The 18,657-nt window shown below is 43.5% G+C and overlaps 1 protein-coding gene across 1 annotated transcript; it reads left to right on the forward strand.

Annotated features, from left to right (window-relative positions):
* Positions 1-4,018: 4,018 nt before the first annotated feature.
* On the forward strand, positions 4,019-17,999 carry LOC144104731 (venom metalloproteinase BumaMPs1-like). The gene is made up of 13 exons (XM_077637892.1): positions 4,019-4,122; positions 4,567-4,739; positions 7,020-7,112; positions 7,415-7,553; positions 8,576-8,733; positions 10,887-10,958; positions 11,046-11,176; positions 11,264-11,313; positions 12,509-12,617; positions 13,824-13,991; positions 15,007-15,148; positions 15,937-16,077; positions 17,638-17,999. Exons 1-13 carry the CDS (start codon positions 4,077-4,079, stop codon positions 17,710-17,712), a joined length of 1,497 nt encoding a protein of 498 aa, XP_077494018.1. The 5' UTR covers positions 4,019-4,076; the 3' UTR covers positions 17,713-17,999.
* Positions 18,000-18,657: the final 658 nt, after the last annotated feature.

Raw genomic sequence — 18,657 nt, forward strand, 5'->3', positions numbered from 1 at the left:
TGTTGTTCTTGTTGTTTTAGCTGCATACATTAACTGTCTACATAAGAGTGTCAATGAATACAGATATTTGAATTTTTCTGTGGTATAAGCGCGTGCGTCGATTGTATTTAAATTTCTGTTATACCTGCGATTTACTACTAAAGGAACTTATTTGTATGGATCCCAACTACCATTAGGATAGGGATCCAGACGTTAGTGCAATCATGCCTCTGTAATGATTGAAACTAAAATTCAAATAAATAAAAAATAAATCAAGTTGCGACTGCTGAACAGTAGCATGCGACGAGCTGGCGAGCCGAATTTACCCAGCTAACCGCATCCATACGGCTAAGCGCGTCTATTGCTGTCTTCATTTGGTAATCACTGGAATTGTTTGGCATTTAGCGAGCAACGATATGGAAACGGCGCAAGTTGTGCGACCCCATAAGCATATCACAACGCCGCCTAAGACTCATACTTCTGCAGGGTTCTGTGAGGCTATAGGACGAAAACATGGAGCGGTATAAATTGATATGCAAAACAGTGAAAATAACGGTACCTGAACATTGTCCCCGCGAATGAATTGACTTTTGCATCCTTGGTCAAGGCAGTCAGGCAGGGAACTATTTTTGGAGACCGAAGTCAGAGCAAATAGGCGTACCACCTTTAGCAGTGTTGCATGCTAAGTGCGAGAGCAATTTTCCGGCCTCAGCATCTGCCTTGACATTTCCAAGTGTCAGATAGTCCTAACGCAGACGCCGCAAAAAGAAAAAAAAACACGAGGGAGTGTTCTTGGAGACTTAAAAACGCTGCAAAGGAACAGTGACATTTTGGGAATAATCCCGTATAAAGGTGTTGCTATTTTCCACCAGCAAATGAAAAAAAAAAGAAAAAAGCGAAAATTGAATAGAGCGATTTCAGTGCTTTCATTTTTGAGTAAGGCTTCAAACCCTTCACATGTGTGTCCAGGCACACGTCAAAAGAACTTAAGGATTTTTATTCTGATACTCGCACGAAAAGAGCTTTGCAGAAAATGCAGATTGATCCCGAAAACCTACTGCCTACACGTGACTTTGTTCAGGCACAGATTGAGTGCATGGTTGGAAATGTCAAATGAGTAAATAATTATCCAACACGCATTTAACACTTCAGTAGTGTTTTAAGAGATATGTTTAGAGTGCGAAGAATAACTCGTCTTACGAGATGCTAGCAACGAACAAACATTTTGATATTCGTTGCTAATGTCCACTTATGAAGACTCCGTATTTTCAAATCAAAATTTCCAATATTACGTCATGGCCTGTCTTCGAATTGACCTGCGGCGCCAGAAAGCCAGGTTCCTTTGTTTGTGTCTAGCGGACACTGTACGGCACTAGACTTCAAACTGAAGGTAATCGGCATTCAGTTACACCCCAATGTTGCCAATATACTGTCGACGCAACATGTCCCGAAAACAGGCACATGGACGAAAAGGCGCTGTTTCGACGGCGCTGTTTCGCTGGTCCTATTCACTCGGCTCCACTGCCGGCTGCCGACGCGCGGGAATTCCCCTGGGGGAGAGGGGGCGGGGGGGGGGGGGGGCGGAGCATCCTGACCCACTGAAGGAGCGACGCGGCTGACTGGCCTCGGCCATGGTCGCTGTGTGACGTCTCAAAAATTCTAACCAATACCCATCTCTGAACAGACATACGCAGGAGCGTGAGATGGAGCAGGGCGCGGGCATGAAAAAGTCGCCGGAAAGGGCTCGCCAACTTTGGCTCTCGACTGTGGCCTCACGGCTGCGTGTAGAAGTGTATTACCTGGCTCGGGTGTTCATGACAACGCAATGTACGGACTGAGCTGGTTTATGTACTCTCCTCAGAAGGTGTTTCAGAGTCCCTTTAAAGCCAGAAATCCTGAGAAAACCATGCCTTCTCATGTGCGCACAATGCGCGCAAATCAGCGAGTTCCTTTCGTAATAAGGATAAGCACAGAAAGTTGACACGTTTCTCATGATTTAAAACCGCATTAGACAGCTTCGGTAAACTTTTTTGTCACATTACACTTAAGACGGGTTTACTGTGCGATGTCAGTGCACGTCAAAAAACCGTACGTGTTCGAAATCTCCGGAGCCCTTCACTACGGCGTCCCTCATAGCCTAAGCCGCTTTGGGACGTTAAACCTCCATAAACCATAAACTTAAGACGGGATATGTCCAAACATTGCAACATGATCAAAGCGTACTCAGTAATGGAATAAGACTACATGCAGAAAATGTCTGTGCCCGCGCCTCAAAAGTATAGCGCCTAGACAGAATTTCCAAGAAAACTGCCATGCGCAATGCTGAAATGACACAGGAACGCTTTAATAAAGGACTATAGAGTGGAGAATCAGGCCGCTTACATGGGGCTTCGACAATCCGCTGTCCCCTAGGAAGAAACGAAAACTACCGTTCTACCACTACCCCATCCTTTACTACAGCGCCGCCTACCAGGTCTACCTGCATCGCATGACGACACCATAAATGTCTCTCGAGTCCCCCTCACACATAGCTACTCTTCAGGTCCCTCTCTCACAACATTAAGTGGGAAGTGTGTCAGCTAATGTGTGGTCATTAGTAATCTTCAATCTGAACAGGCTATTTTGGCGTTCACGAAATGGTAGTTTTCGCATTTACTACTCTACTGCCGCAGTCTCCGTCCTGCTTTGCTATGGCTGTCGATAAGGTTCACAGGGCGCTAATTTCAGGAGACAATTTTATAGCAAGTCTCAGTTTGCTCAGCGCTATCAAAATGAAACAAGAACGAGTCGCCTTAAATTCGCGGCGCCAGCTTGACAAGCTTCACTCACGCGCATGTAGTGTGAACGCGTGGACAGTGGAACAAAATGTCAAAGAATCGCTGGCCAATGATCCGAAAGTGATTAATGCACTGATTTAGAGTTGCAAGAGGCAACCTTATTCGCGCAGTGTTTGCGTGCGGTGTTTTCTTCGACATTTCACGAGATTTTTGTTTATGAATGAATAGGAGCAGTAATTAATAATTAACAAGCACTGACATTTAAATTTACCGGGAAACTATAACTGGAAAGATCCCTAAAGTTTGACGGGAGCAGATCTTCGGCTGTACTAGATGCCGTAAAAAAAATATACCAAGGTGACCTTAACCATGCACACTGGACGGCAGGTTTGTAAAAGTTACGACGTCAGTATCTTGTCCGTCGTTTGGCTGACAGATCTGACTTTTGGTGCACTGCTTTTTTATTTTGGTTTTATTTGGAACATTCGGACACAATTCGGTCGTGGACAGCAGGGCAAATGCCAGGTGCTCTCTGCCTGATGAGGCCCATGTGACACATGCACTGGTAAGCAAGTAAAGGTAAAGGAATACATTATTATACAAAAGCTAACAAAAATAAACAGCAATAAAAAACAGCGACACACACTCGCAAGTTTTCAAACACAGTATCCGCGATTTGCATGAAAGAAGAAATGGAGAATAATCACGGCAGTGAATAAGACAGCATGTTAGTTCTGAAGGCTTTCTTAAACCTTCAAGGGGATCTATACACTGCTGAAAGGTATCAAGGAAAGACGGATGGGTGTTGAGAAAGTTAGGGACTAAATTCATTAATGTTTGGGTACCATAACTGATTTTTACGGTGGCTAGTTTTAAGAAGCTGTGTCTCACATGCCACGTATTACTGGGCAAGCCCAATTTAAGTAGTTTAGTTGGATCTCTCAATTTAATTCCCAATATGTGTTATAAGTTTTAGCTGGTATAAGTGGCTAACATTAAGCACGTTACGCCTTAGCAACACCGGGGCCGTGTGTTCCAGCCGCTCAAGGGTATATAATGTTATCTGATTTGGCAACGTCTTCGTGTGTACATAAGGGTAATTCAAATAGGAAACGACATTCAACGAGAAATGCTACAGATAATGTTATCAACAAAGGTGACGGCCTGTGCGTGACAAGTAATATATCCTGAAACCTAAAGTTGGACAGAGAGACTAAATGTCAAGATGAGAGTCACCGCTCAGAGACGCCAAATGTCTGCTCCGAGAAGTCAACTACATAAGAGGCCAGCACTGTGCTTTGCGCGCATGCGCAGACGACAATGAGACTCATCGTCTTGGTTGTGCTCGTGACAGTGCCCACGAAAGGTAAGCCGCCTTTGTCGGATGAGGAGGGATGTCACCATGAATTCAAGGTGGTTGGCGCATAATGCATGGCAATTTTCAGTACTACCGCGTTATAATTTCGTTTCATTTCACACAGGTATAAATACAGGAGCGTTGACCATAGTCCGTTGATGGCAGGAGCGTTGCCATTTTATCCATTTATAGCAGAGTAGGAATCCCCCAGAACTCTATTAGATTCAAATATTTTGTGGCGGCATTTTTTTTTTTTTTTTGAGTGGGCTCTGCCGCTGTCGTAATCAGCTGCTGGTGCAATACGCCCCGGCAGAGAGCACAGGATGGCTTTCAAGATTCATCAACACATCTTTTTGAGTTGCATCCTCTCTCCTCTGTTACCTATGTAACCTTGAGAGAGTTAATTAATTAATTAATTAATTATTTATAGCCTGTCCCACGCGTTTACCGCAGGGCTGGAGCAGCCGATGCTGGTTTACCCCAGACTGCTTGAAGAGCGGTCCTCCGATGGAAGAATGCTGGTGCACGTGCATGACGACCTGACGCTGAGCCTCCGGAAAGCATCCGTGGCTGCTCCTGAACTCAAAGTTCTCATGGCGGAAGATGGCCGCCCCGTGACACGATTCGTGAGTAACGAAAGAAAAAAAAAAAGGGGGGGGGGAGTCAGCAAGTATCCTGCCCTTGGAGAACCTACCGAGAAACACATATTGTCAATCAAAACTAGTGAGCCGAGAATTTTTCTGTATTTAATGTAGTTTATTTGTTTTTGTTCATTTATTTGAAGTACTGCTAACCCCTCAGGGCGGGGTTGTTTCAGGGTGGAAAATACAATGACAATGACAATGACAAAAATACAAAAATTTGAAAAAATATAGAAATTGACAATACACAAATTTTCAAGCCAAGGAATAAGCAACGTAATGCAGAAGCTATGCTAGCCAAGAATATAAAAAAAAAACAGAAGGGTTATGCCAGAACCAGAGATAAGAGTGTTTGAATATCGTTTTTTTTTTATTATATGGTCATCTAGCTTGTTCTGTGTATAAAGTGACAGCTCTGCCTGGTGTAAAATCAGCTCAATATGAAAGGGAACATTCAGTTTGCACACAAGAACAAATTTTGCCATTACAGTTGAACCTCGCTATAGTGATGTTGAAGCTGTCCGGCGATTACTTCGTTATAGCCGTAGCTTCGATATAGACCGTGTTCACCGAACTTCTAGAGGGAATCGTCATGCTTTCGTTATGTCAATTATTTCGTTATAAATCGTTCCGTTGTAACGAGATTCGACTGTACTTGCGTACTGAAGTTGAAAATGTCTTATGGGAAATTATCGTTTCGAGAAAAGCTATTTAAAAATTTTGTTTCCTTAACACTCATGCTTAAACATAAACCGTTGGTTCTGCCTTGTCTTCAGTCTCCTTGTGCGCTCTGTTCCTGCGCTGGGTGTTCCATGAGCAGGCAACTAGCTCAAGTTGTGTTACTCTTGTTTAATGCTCATAATCATTCAACATTTTAAGCTCATAATCAGTTGTCATTCATGTTGCCCCTACCTCTACTTTAATAAACCTCTACACTTTTGAGTCGATCACAGCGGGAAATTTGCAGTAATTGGAATAATTCCTCACGCCGAATAGCTCCGGTATAAATTAGACACAGGCTTTTAACACGTAGTTCGTAGTGCACTAACCTAGAGCACCGGAAAACTCAAGAAACTGAGAAGGATGGAAAGGAGGATAGATAGAAAGCTTACACAACGCTCGAAAAGAACACTCCGCATCTCGGCAATATGTGACAGTAAATGAATAATAAAAGTTGACACGCATATTTGTGCATCACATTCTCTTCGATTTTCTATGGAATGTTGCTTGAGAGGACAACTACCTTCGAATTTTTGCTATAAGTAACAATCGATTCTATCGCTCATTCTGCCTGCGTTGGAATCTGCTCGGAAGCAAACGACGCATATTGCAAGAAAACTGGATTAAAAAAAATTTCCAGCGTTCGTTTTAGTCTCGGAAATTCATGATCACCTTCTGGAAGTCAATTCGATTTTAAGCTAGCCTCAGAGACACACTCCATAAAAATGTTTTGATGCAATCATGGCTTGCTTCCGAAAGCCGCCAGCGGTGGCAACATCTGTATTTTATTTTTGAACTTTTCTAGCTTACAACATCTCTTTTTTTTTTTTCAATGAAAGTAGACTCTTTGCAGTCAGAACGCGGTAATTTATCGCAAGGCGCTTCGGCACTCAAATGTGGTTCCCGCTGTGTTCGAGTTGGAGGCGTTGCGTTTAATATGCCTGCGCGTGATCTTGTAAACATCATTTTTTCGGTAGAAACCACGACACAGACATGATACATCATTGGAATAGTTCTGCGACATGCTTTATTATTTAGATGAAGATAGTATGGTATTCTGCGTAGATGTTCCACGGTTTCTTATCCCGCCCACTGAACGGCATGAAACCAATACATTTGATGCCACTACCGGCTCTTACACAGCAGTTCATAAAAAAAGTTCCACTAACGGAAGTCCCTGTGAAAGTAACATTTTTATTGTTCTATTGAGCAGGACAGCTAAATATAGATGATACACCGAGCAAAGTTTGTCCTTCCAGAAACACTAGCACTCTTGAGTGCGCAAGCACTTTAAGTTCTGCGATGGTCAAGCCACCCCCCCCCCCCCCCCTAAAAAAAAGAAAAAATTTAGCACTCTTGAGTGCGCAAGCACTTTAAGATTTGCGATGGTCAAGCCACCCCCCCCCCCCCCCAAAAAAAAAAGGAAAAATTAAGAGACATCATTTTACGTAATAAGGTGACGCTTTCTTTCATTTCAATTTGCTATGTTTGCTATGCTGTTGTGTGTTTCATGAGCACTGTCAGCAAATGTGTCCTTTATTACAGTACAACGGCGAGCACATCGAGCGAGATCTGTATGAAGATGAAGAAAAAATTGCCACCATCACAGTAAGGCAAAGCAGGAGTGGCGTCCGGATGGTACGTACAAATAAGATGCCACACACTTTTGAAAAGAGGCCAGTGTGACCCTTTGCTAGATAATAGCAATATACAATACCTCGCACAAGGCTTCTCAGGATAAATAATTTTTTTTTCCAAAGCACTCGAAACGCTTGTTTGCCAAAAAGGTTTTATTTATACTAGTTTAACTTAATTAAATGTACTGAACACAGAAAGCTATAAGTTTTCTTCGGCGTATGAGTAATTAAGAGCAAAAATGGAACGCCGGAACCGAACAAGTGCAAGTTTTCGAACTGCTTCTTATTTTTTGCTTGCACCAGGAAGGGCTAGTGGGGCCACATCACAGAATTGAGCCACTGTCGGTCTCAGAAAAGTCCGAAGAGGGGGCTGTTGCTCACCGCATTTACGAGATTGAGCAAAAGGAGATGCTGGACAAAACTATGAGGTATAGGGGCAAAGGTGAGAAACTTCTGTCATTATTCGGTTATGCTTCACATTTAATCTGCAGTTTCTTAATAGTTAGGCGTTAAATTTATGCATGCCCAGAACTTTAGCTATAAAGGCACATGATTGCATATAAAGCTGGCTAGTTCAAAGAAGACCTCGAGTTTCTATATCTCGAGCAGTCGTTCGCACCACTCTGCCTTATGTATCAATCCGACATACGCTTAGGTTCATCATCATCTTCATCAGCCGGACTACGCCCACTGTAGGGAAAAGGTATCTCCTATGCCTCCCCAATTAATCCGGTCCTAGAAATAATTCGCCAGCGCGATGTTTTCGCTATTATTCTGTTTTACCTGCAGAATGAAGGCTTATCGAAAGAACGAAACCTTACGAGAAAAACTGAGACGGCCGAGAAAGTTTTTTCAGACTAGAATTGTTGTCCGTACGACAGGATCGCAATCCCAGGAACGACATTATGATCCGATGGCACAGAACCGTCACCGCAGCAAAATACTGGCGCCGTACGGCATAATCCAGAACAATCTTGATTGACTGGCGGGCAATAACGTCATCAGTGACGTTACCATAGCGGAGAAATCTCATTGGCTAGAGGGCGTTATGTCACCAGTCCGGAGAATCGCCGCTGGCTGGATGGAGGTGGTGTAACCTGACCGGCCGTAACGTAACCAGGCGAGCTTCATCTGGAGAGGAGGCTCCAGAAATTGAAAAGGTCTAATCCTCCGATGCGTAGCAAAATCTTGCTTTTAAAGTTTGTCCTGCGCTTGCACCAGGTAGTTAAGGCATGTCATAGGCAACCAATTGGGAGAGTTGCGAACAATAAACAGCAGAAAACTAGCGTTCTAAGGAGGTACCTGCTGACATATTGATTGTTATGGTGCAATCTTGCGATATGCTCAAAAATTGTTTTCATAAACAGCTTCCGGCTGAAAAAAATGCGCTTGTTCAAAATTTCTAGGCACGATGTATGTGAACACTTTTTTGCCTCTTTGTAACCAGCATGTTTCGCATTACAGCCAAAGATATTGCCCTTAACGAAGGTGACCTTCAGGCCCGACAACTGGTACCAGAGGAGGTCACGATTGAAGTATTCATTGTGGTAGACACTGCGCACTACACGAAGTTCAGAAATACCTCGCTTGTGCTGAAGTACCTATGCGTCGTAGTCAACGCAGTGAGTTCCTGCTTTCGTCAGAGTTTCTCACCCTACTTGCGGATGAATTGGCTAGCAAAACTAAGGCTAAGGTGTACTGACGTCACGCGCTTGAGTATTTTGACACAACGCGTATGCGTTAGGTGTAAAAATCCGAGAGGATATCTCAGACTCTCGATGTCCGGATGTCCCGATGTCCCGATTTCCCGATGTCTGGATGTCAGGATGTCCGGATGTCTGGATTCCCAGTACTGGACACTACTTATGGGAGTCCAGAATTGCATGCAAGCTCCTTCTCATCCTCGCTACCCCGAACCTGACGAAGCAACGCCTCCTTGATTCAGGTTTCACGTGGCATTGGACAAATCTACATCGCTACAGCTATACACCTATTGCAACTGCAGCTTCCCTTTCCTCTTAACCTCCTTACAGGCTCCCACGCTCATATTCCCCCTGAAATTGAACTCGACGCCCCCTGAAAGTAATCATTCCCTCAGAATGCGCCGTTACCCCAGCAGACCAATGACGATTCGTTGTACGCCTTCCGCGCTGCGTCTATTTTCCCTTTGATTTCAGCTATTGTTTTATCTAGAGCTTGTTCTCTATAATTCATGTTGCTGCCTTTCTGTCGCTGAAGATCCCTTTATAATTTTCCGGTCCACAGCCTTCTGCGTGGTTCTTAATTTGTTATCAAGCTTTATCTTTATGTATCGATCACATACGCAATTACTGCCAGGATGCAGCCTTTGTATACTTTTGTTTTGAGCCATGTTGGTAAGCTGTGGCTCCTAACTTCAGAAGTGCGTGGCGTTGGGCTAGTTGGTGTCGCATAATGTAAAGAAATTGGCGCAAAAATAAAGAGCAAGGACATGGAAAATGACACATACGATGATTAACAATTTCTTAATTGTCAAATGTGTCTCCTTGTCCTTTGTCTCTGTTTTTGCACTAATTTCTTTACATTGTAAAAACTTCAAATTGGCTCCCGCATGCACACCTCCCGATTCTTCTCCTCTCGGTAATTTATCATTGTCCGTATTTATCATCGTCTTTACCTGGCCTAGATGAGCTCCGTTGCTATCTGTGATACTTCACTACCTATCGTGAACTGTTGATGCCTTCCCAGATTGTTAAAACAAACTTTCATTTTTCTTTTTTTTCCATGTTAATATGGAGGCCTGCCGTTGCTTTTCTCAGTTGAGTTTCAGGAGCATGCTCTGCAATTCATGCCGTGAATTACCTTGCAGGGAAATACCGTCAACAAATCAGGGGTCGCTGAGGTGTACACCACTAGTGCTTATGCCTAGTTCTTCCCAAATAATGTTTTTACTAGCCCTTGTAAAGATGATGTGAACAGGTGCGGAAAGATTGCGTAGCATTACCCGATACCCTTTCTTACTGGTACCACATCGCTTCACTTGCAAAGCACTATGATTGCTGGACAATGTAGGCATTTTCTATCCCTTTAACGTTTGCCTCCTTCATATGCACTATGGTTGTGCTAAGGGATGAATAAAATGGTTTTTAAATTAATTAAACAACTATACACAAGGCTTTGTTCTATTCGCACATTTAATGGGATAAATACAGTGTACTGTAAAACACCTGCTGGAAATCCGCATATTTCGTTGGTTGACTGAAATCTAAGCGGTGTCAGATTCCATCCGCAGTTACCGCGGTAATTGCGGATGCAATTGGTACTGTCCGCGTGCAGCGTAGAGTAGCAGATATTAGTGCTTATGGGCGTCAATACTTCCCACGGGAATTTTGTTCCGCCAGATTTACGCAAAGTAAATTTGCTACTTTGGTCGATCTATTCCGTGCAGCAGCATTTCTCACAAATTTATGAACCACCCATCCGCGTACCCTATTATTTACCTTCTGCGCAATATGCGCTTTTTACGATAAAATACCGTCGGAGTTGTTGTGCTGCGTGCAAAAATACTAGGGATGTTTACGTAGCTTAGCGAAAGCCCACTAGCGGAGACGCGTATACGATTGCCGGACGCTTTCTGCGCACACGCAGTGGCAGGGGTGGAGCAACTGCGCATGCGCTGCCGGCGTCCGGTAGATCAGTGTACACCTTACCTGGTTTGCCTGCGCTATGCTAAATCTCTCAACTGACTTTTCTCTTCATGAATGTTTCTTAACACGTCATTTTTTTTTTCTCTCAGGCAAACATTAGATACAGGGCCACATCAAATCCTAGGGTGAAGCTGATGCTCACAGGCGTAGAAAAAAGCGAGGTAAGAATGCGAGACGTAATACGTGTGTAATAACTAACAACTCTGTCCCGTGAAATTTGTTTTCTTTCTGCTTTTCAGCCTGAAGAGGAAAAGAAGTACGCTGTTACACCTGTAGATGGCTATCTTTTTGACGACTTTACAATAGCGAACTTCAAGCTATACGCTCACAGAAAAAGGAAGGAATATGGCTATCCAGACGCCGTCTATCTGATGACAGGGTACAGTTGTCCTCAGACTCTCTAGAAGCTTATTGAAGAGCTCTTAAAAATTTCATGACGCAGCACATTTTTTTGTAATTAATGCAGGCTCGACGTGATGACAATTCACAACGGGAAAGTTACGGACGGTGGTTTGGGTGAGTATGCTGGAGTTTTTGGTTATTTAAATGGAGCATTAAAGGCATACTCTTCCCAACGTAAACTGATATAGATGTTCCCAAAACGAGAACAATGAGCCAATGTGAGTAAAAATGCATCACGGTGCCTCAAGTGAAAGCAGAAGGAACTAGTACTTTAGGAAAACTATAATTTTGTGTACCTAAAGCCACCAGTCGTGAATAACGTATGAAGAGGAATTTATCGTCACTTTTTCAAAGCTCGGACCTTTCGGTTAAAGGCGTAGAGGACTGAGAGGTGCATACAGGATGTGCATATTTTTTTCTAGAAAAAAAAAAGCTGCATAAATATAAAAAAAAGAAAATTGGACTTGAAATGAAGAGGCGGCTTAGCTAGAGCCAATGTGCATGCCGTTTTTATTCTTCGTTCTATTTTTGTTGACGAAGACAAAAAGTTTGCGTCACCTGTGAGCTTTTTTCAGTGTCTCGTTGCCTTTTTTTTTCCGATCAAAGGAAAATTAAGTTGATAATTTAAACAACTCTCGGGGCGCTTCGCCCGCCGGGAGGTGTTTGGGAGCATTCAACGAGGTATGGGAGGGTGTGGCTGACGGCAGCGGTAATTTGAAATCTTTACATTCCGGTGCCCTCCACTACGGCACCTCTTTCTTCCTTCCTTCTTTCACCCCTTCCTTTATCTCTTCCTTTAAAGCGCGGTTCAGGTGCCCAACGATATATGAGACAGATACTGCGCCATTTCCTTTCCCCAAAAAAACCAATTATTATTATTATTACCTTCCGTGACGTCAAAACGAACTTCCTTGCACTCCTTCACTACTCTAAGGAGAAGCCTCAAGTTTATTCGTCAATTACTTCACTATTTTAAACGTTAGCGCAAAAACACTTGGCGTACTTCACGTAAAGCTTCTTAGATTTGATTCCTTGAATATCACGGAATTCTCAAAAAGTGGTGCAGTTGCCCTTTAAGTCCCAAATCAGTGTAAGGTAAGGTGAACACCTGTCACTTTTGAAGACTGTTTGGACTTTAGTGGTGCCGTGAGGTCTCCAGTAAACGGCTGATAATCAAACAGCGTTGCTTGTGGCAGAGACGGGACCTGATGCCTCAAGTGTTCAATGTTATAACGTGAGTGGCTTAAGTAAGTTCACGCCGTTCTAGATAGGAAAATGGCGTGCAAGGTATCGAGTCTTTCCATCGCAGGCATCGGCTTCGTCTCCAGTGTCTGCACACATTACTCCGTAGCCCTGGGAGAAGACAGTCCGGGACTTTTCACCGGAGTGCACACCTTCACGCATGAAATGGCTCACGTGTAAGATCATTCTTCGGAGCTCACTATACACTATGCATAATTGCGCCACGGTCTCTTCATTTTTGTTTACAATACTGTAAGCAATATGCGGGCTGTTGTAGAGTGGGGAAGAAAATACAAAAGAGAGGTATCTTATACAGTATGAAGGCACATGATACGGAAGAAATGCACAATAGAACAAGAAGCACAATTCGTTTTTTTTTTGAAATTATCATCTGTATTGGTATTGTGGAAAACGTGCGGATCCAGACTATTGAGTTCAACCATTGTTTTCGAGAGGAACGAGTACTTGAAGATGTCAGTTCCGGATTTGTACGGCATAATGGCGCATAGGTGGTTAGTACGAGGAAATATTCTGCCTAGTGGTCGGATATGCACAGTAGTGTCTAAATTAAAATTGTTTTCACGGAGCATGCAAAGAAACTTGAGAAGGGCTGTTTTTCTACATGTTCGGAAAGTTCAGCTTGATGTGCAGAGCTGTCACTGACTGTGTTTTGCAGAAAGCGACGAATATAAACCTTAAAGCTAACCTTTGCACTTTCTCAAGTTTGCTCATTTGGTATTGGCAATCAGGGTCCCATATTATCCTAGCATGCTCGCTGGTCTCACTAAGCTCTTATATGCTCGAAATGTTTACACCTGGTGTTGCATGTTGCAGTTTGCGTTTTATAAAGCAGAGTTTTCGTTGTGCTACACCAGTTGCATGTTGCAGTTTGCGTTTTATAAAGCAGAGTTTTCGTTGTGCTACACCACATACAGGAATACATCATTTCCCTTTACGGCGAAAAGGACCCCAAGCCATCTCCGGCCAAAGCTGTCCTGTCTACGTCTCAGCTGTTCTAAAGAGCGTTAGCTCTTATTACTCGCATTCGAACGTTTCTTTTCCGTCCGAGATTTCAAAATGGCGGCCAAAAATCTCAAGTCAGCAAAATGTATACAGCATGTAAGCAGGTATACCCGGGACAGCCGGCGTCTTTCCCCACTGACACTCAAGCGATGCCCTCAGAAAGCCCTTGCGAAAAAGTTTCCCACGGAAGCGGTAAACACCCACTGAGTGATTAATAAAACAAATGTGCTTTATCTGACTCTGTGAACTGTTGCTATGGTGAGGCGGGGGTTGGGATTAACCGTTACCGCTGTCGTCATCGTTTCACGGTCACAGTGGCATCATCTCAAGGTTCGCGTCCTCACACGCGTTCTTTCTAGCCTCGGCGCATACCACGATGGAGAGGGCCCCAAAGACAAGTCCGACAAGCACCCTGGTGCAAGGGACTGCCCCTGGGACGACGGGAACATCATGAGCTACGTTAACAAGGGCCCAAGCCACCACCAGTTCTCCGAGTGCAGCTTGAAACAAATTCGATACGTTGTGAGGTAACACCTTGCCTTTACACTCAACTCAATATCGATGGAGCACGCTATGGACGGAAAATGACAGCGATCACATTAAGAGACAGAAAGATAGCAGTGCGGTTATTTGAGGATATTTTGATTAAGTTCCAGGAGTAGCAATAGGAATAAACAGGGCGTGTAAACCGGAAACCACCACTTCTCTCAATTCAACTCGGACCAGATTTGGCACGTCGTGATGAAAAAAATCGTTAGCGAGACATAAAAGCCAGCCAACGCAAAAGCGAAATTAACTAGCGCAACTTTCAGGCAACGGCATGCGGCAAAAGAAAAAAAAAAGCACCAGTAGGAACAGCATCATTCTAAAAGCGCATCTTGTTCACACAGTTCACATAATGAGATATAGGAGCGTGTGTAATTTTTTTCATCTTCTCTTAAGCATGATATGCTTAAATACAGCGCTCTTTAAAGGAGAAATACATCCCGGCTAGATATTTCCGGCACATATTTTCCGTCCACGCTTAAGAACCTATCTGAATTAAAGCAAAGACCACCGACTTCTTCACAAGCGCACACTCATACCGCGTCCACGCATAGCACACGCACCCTACATGGTCGCGTACACTGTAAATAAAAATCACTCTTAACGGAGTAAAAAGGGTTTATTCACGGTCCTTCAGCGCAGTCCGTAATAGGGCCAAGGTATGTTGCCCAGGCCTTCGGGTAGATTTCCATCACTACTGTATCCATGGTGGCAGGTTATCTCTTCAGAACATGGGAGATTCTTTTTATTATGCTTGGGAATATGTCTCCACTGCCGAGAGTAAGCATTCCGTACATTTAGTTATCTAAATCTACCCGGGGCGTGGGACACCATCAGTTGTGGTATAATTTAGCTTTTTTGTTGTTTGTGGCGCACTGCTCGAAGGCTCTACGGAAGTGACTATTACGCTTTATTTGCTGTCACCATTTGTTTGTTCCGGGACAGTGGAAAACGTCCAGATTATTGTCAGCTCATCTGCTATTCATTCTGTTTTAGGAACGCAGGAAAAAGCTGCTGGAAGGTGTTGTCGAAGGGACACTTTATGAATGGCGTTTATCCAGGAATGACGGTGTCATTCGAAACGTTCTGCAGAGCTCTGCCGACTGACAAACAGAACTCGACATTTGAATACGCCAGCGTAAGAAAAGTTCATCCTTCGTTGTTGTTTACGCTTTAAGCCTGGTAACCTCTAATGTAACTTTTAATTTCAAATAATCTCTAGACCAGAAGGAAATTCCTAATAGTTTCGTAGTGTGAGATAACTTCGAAGAGTCTAGAAGTTACAAGGAGAAAAGAAATTTGCTCAGGTGTGTTTCTGAAGGTAACAAAGCGCGAGCTTTCTCGTGTCAATGTGCCAAATATATTTAAATACTTGAATCGCAATCTTGAAGATAATATTGTTTGGAGACCAATTCATTTCAATAACTGTTTCGAAGTGCAAGATGTGCGTGGCGGGTACTGCGGGATATACTAGCGTGGGATATCATTACAGTCAAAGGCTAATTTTAAAACACACAGGATAACATGAATAACTCTGAAAGCAATCAACAAAATTTCGCTAAGTTGGCAAACTATGACCGTTGCCTTCTTAGCTTGAGTCCGGCGGCCCTGCATACTTACCACTTTATCGTACCACCTTACCACCTTACCGCCCTTTACCATAACTGTAATGTTTTAATAAAGCTGCAAAGACCGAAAAAAACTATTCGGTATATCCGTAATAAGTCTTCTCCATCTGCAAGAATACCTTTTAATACATTTGTAAGGGTTAGTTGTACATTAAAAACTAGAAATGCACAAAAATTTGAAAATGTGCACCCATCATTAGGGTTACTAGGCTTAGAGCAGCAGCCCTGTCGTGTTTTTACTTGTTACACCGTTTAAGAAAGACACCAGAGTTGATGTGGCTATTTTTATCTTTGTCAGGTTGAAATAGCGACGTGCAAGGTGCAATGCTTTTTCCACAAATTCTACACTTCGGAAGTGTTCCCCGAGCTGGGCAGAGTCAAAGTACCCTTGGATTATAAAGCGCCAGCACTTGACTACATGGCTTGTGGGGACCACCACGTAAGACCCTAGTTACTCCACTTTTGCGGCACTAGGAGACTTATTTTGATCCGCGCTAGCACTTCGTGATGCGTGTAGTAATGAGAAAAAACATGGAATGCACTTTAATCCTCAACTAATCCTGTTCAGGTTGTTGTAGGCTACAAGTGCGGTTAGCCTTGCGTTAATCTGCCAGCAATTGTTTCACTTTAGTGAGGCTAAATAATAAAGTGCGAGAGTTCTCGGCACACTTCTGTTAATTAGCAGGGTACCGTCATCAAGCACGCAACCACCCACAAGTCTGCTTCAGTAGAACCTTTATAACGGAGAATGCATTCCGTTCAGGCGACCCGTTCGCCATGATGACGACCACAACTATGATGACGACGATGCTGCGCATTAGGATGAAAACGGATTATGGAGGATTAATTTACTGTTAATGATGACTCGGTTTAATGGAACTAGAAACGCGCATTTTTCTCTGCAACCTCCTCGCCCTGATTTGCCTGTCAAAGTAACGCACGATAGAGACAAGGCACGAGGATGGGATTCTTGATGCTAGCCAACCTTGCAACAAGAGGACTTGTCTTCGCGAAGACAAGGTCTGTTGTAGAAAGGCTGGCTAGCAAAAGTAGAGCACGGATAATTAGGTACTTTTAAATTTAATCTGCAGACGGTGATCAGACTGAACATCAGTTAAATGAACTGAACATGGAACAAGTGTGTCGTTTTAACGTTCTTCAAGCTTCCAGTGCTTCAGAACTAAGTCTAACATGAAAAAAAAGTATTATCCACCGTTTTCAACGCGCTTATTCAATAACACTGCTATACTGTTTTCAAAGGCTTTTTTTTTTCTGTTGTCAAATACAAATGGCAGTGCCACTTTTCTCACGTATTTCCGGCTTCACTTCTCTGTGGACTCATTCTGTGATCTCCTAAATAACGTAACATTTCCTTCCAGACAGGGAGAAATAGAAACAAGCTATTTAAGTGTACTTTCTGAGAAAAATATTCCGAATTCCATCAAAACAGTCTTAACATGCACTGAAAATGGCCTAGAGATACTCCATTTCATTTTCTTTAAACAAAATCGCGATCCACAAAATAGTATTTAGTGTCCCTTTAAGTAACTCGCATGAAATCTCAGGATATTTTCGCATTGAAAGTTCCTAAGGGCATATTTCTCACTTCTGTGGTGATTGGCGCAATTCTAAAGAGTGCGAGGAGGGACAAAGGAGGGGGAGCGAAGCAGGAGCACCGCGGCGTTGATTGGTCAGCACGCAGTGATGTCATACATGACGTCACTGCCACGTGCGGCCACGGCAACGCGCCATGCTGTGTGGTCCGAGCTCAGTGGGATCATGAGCGGCAGCACAGTGACGTCAGACGCACTGTACCAGAGAAGAAAATAAATAATGAGTAAACGGTATTATATTCACCAACGCAAACAGCTGTCCCACAGTCCAGCTTTACACAATAGTAACCGTCCTGCGAGTATCTTTTTTACAGATAGGGTTTCCTTGCTTGTCAGCACTTCATTTTGCCCACTCCTCTTCACGATTCTATGCCTTTCTTTTTCAGGCGTGCATCCAAGGAGTATGTGAAGACATGCGTTCATATTCAAGGCAGAGACCCAAGAACGAATACCGGTCTTGACAACGTCAGTTCAAGAGGACCGATTCCACGACGTCTAGCAGAGCCACACCGAAGAAATTTTGGTTGCGGCAAGGAATCACTAAAGCACACAGTTCAAGCTAACAAGATAACGCCGGGCTGGCCCGAGCTTTCTATATATACGAGAGTGGCATATGTCTGTAAAAAAAATGTTTTCAACCACCTCTACTCGTGTTATTATTCATACACAAGATCTAGTCCCAAGCAAGTCGGAATAGCTGCCGTTCAATCCCTGAAAATAAAATACCACTATCGGCTGCTTTAAAAAACTGGCACTGGCTTAACTTGGCTAACCCTAGAATTCAGCGAAAAGCAAGCACGCTTGCTGAGCGTCTGAGGCTCGCTAATGGCAGCTCCGCTACACGCTCGCGACAGCCGTTTTATATATACCCCCACACGACCACGTGGCTATGACGTGGTATCACGTGGTCTTACGACACCCCCATCGGATGTCATCACGTGGATTCATATCGCCCCATCGGATGTTTTTAAGGTCAAAGGTCACCCAATGTCAAAGGTCAACTAAAGGTAATGGGTCAATGGTTCGACACCATAACTGTACCGACACCATAACTGTTAGTGGTTGGGCAGAAGGTTGTTCAAGGTCATTCTCCGGCCTACGTGACGACTGCTTTAAGAAGTGTACATAGTGAAGCTTTTCGCTTCAAAATTAGCGAGGATAGCATTTCAGAATGCACATGTTGTAGATAGGACCAATAGCAGGATCCAATAGCACAGAAGTGGACGTATAATTGGGCGAAATTGACTCGGAATTGATTCTTTATCGGGGTTTAGCTTATAAGCCGAGTTTAGATAATTCGAATTCGAACTTTGTTCATATCATGCGAAGTTCAGACTAAAGGGAGGCTTTTTGAACACAAGCGATGCTGACGCAACCAAGGTGTTGGTTCGAATAATACGTTTTTT

The sequence above is a fragment of the Amblyomma americanum genome, chromosome 9 (assembly GCF_052857255.1).
Source record: "Amblyomma americanum isolate KBUSLIRL-KWMA chromosome 9, ASM5285725v1, whole genome shotgun sequence".
Classification (NCBI taxonomy): domain Eukaryota; kingdom Metazoa; phylum Arthropoda; class Arachnida; order Ixodida; family Ixodidae; genus Amblyomma; species Amblyomma americanum.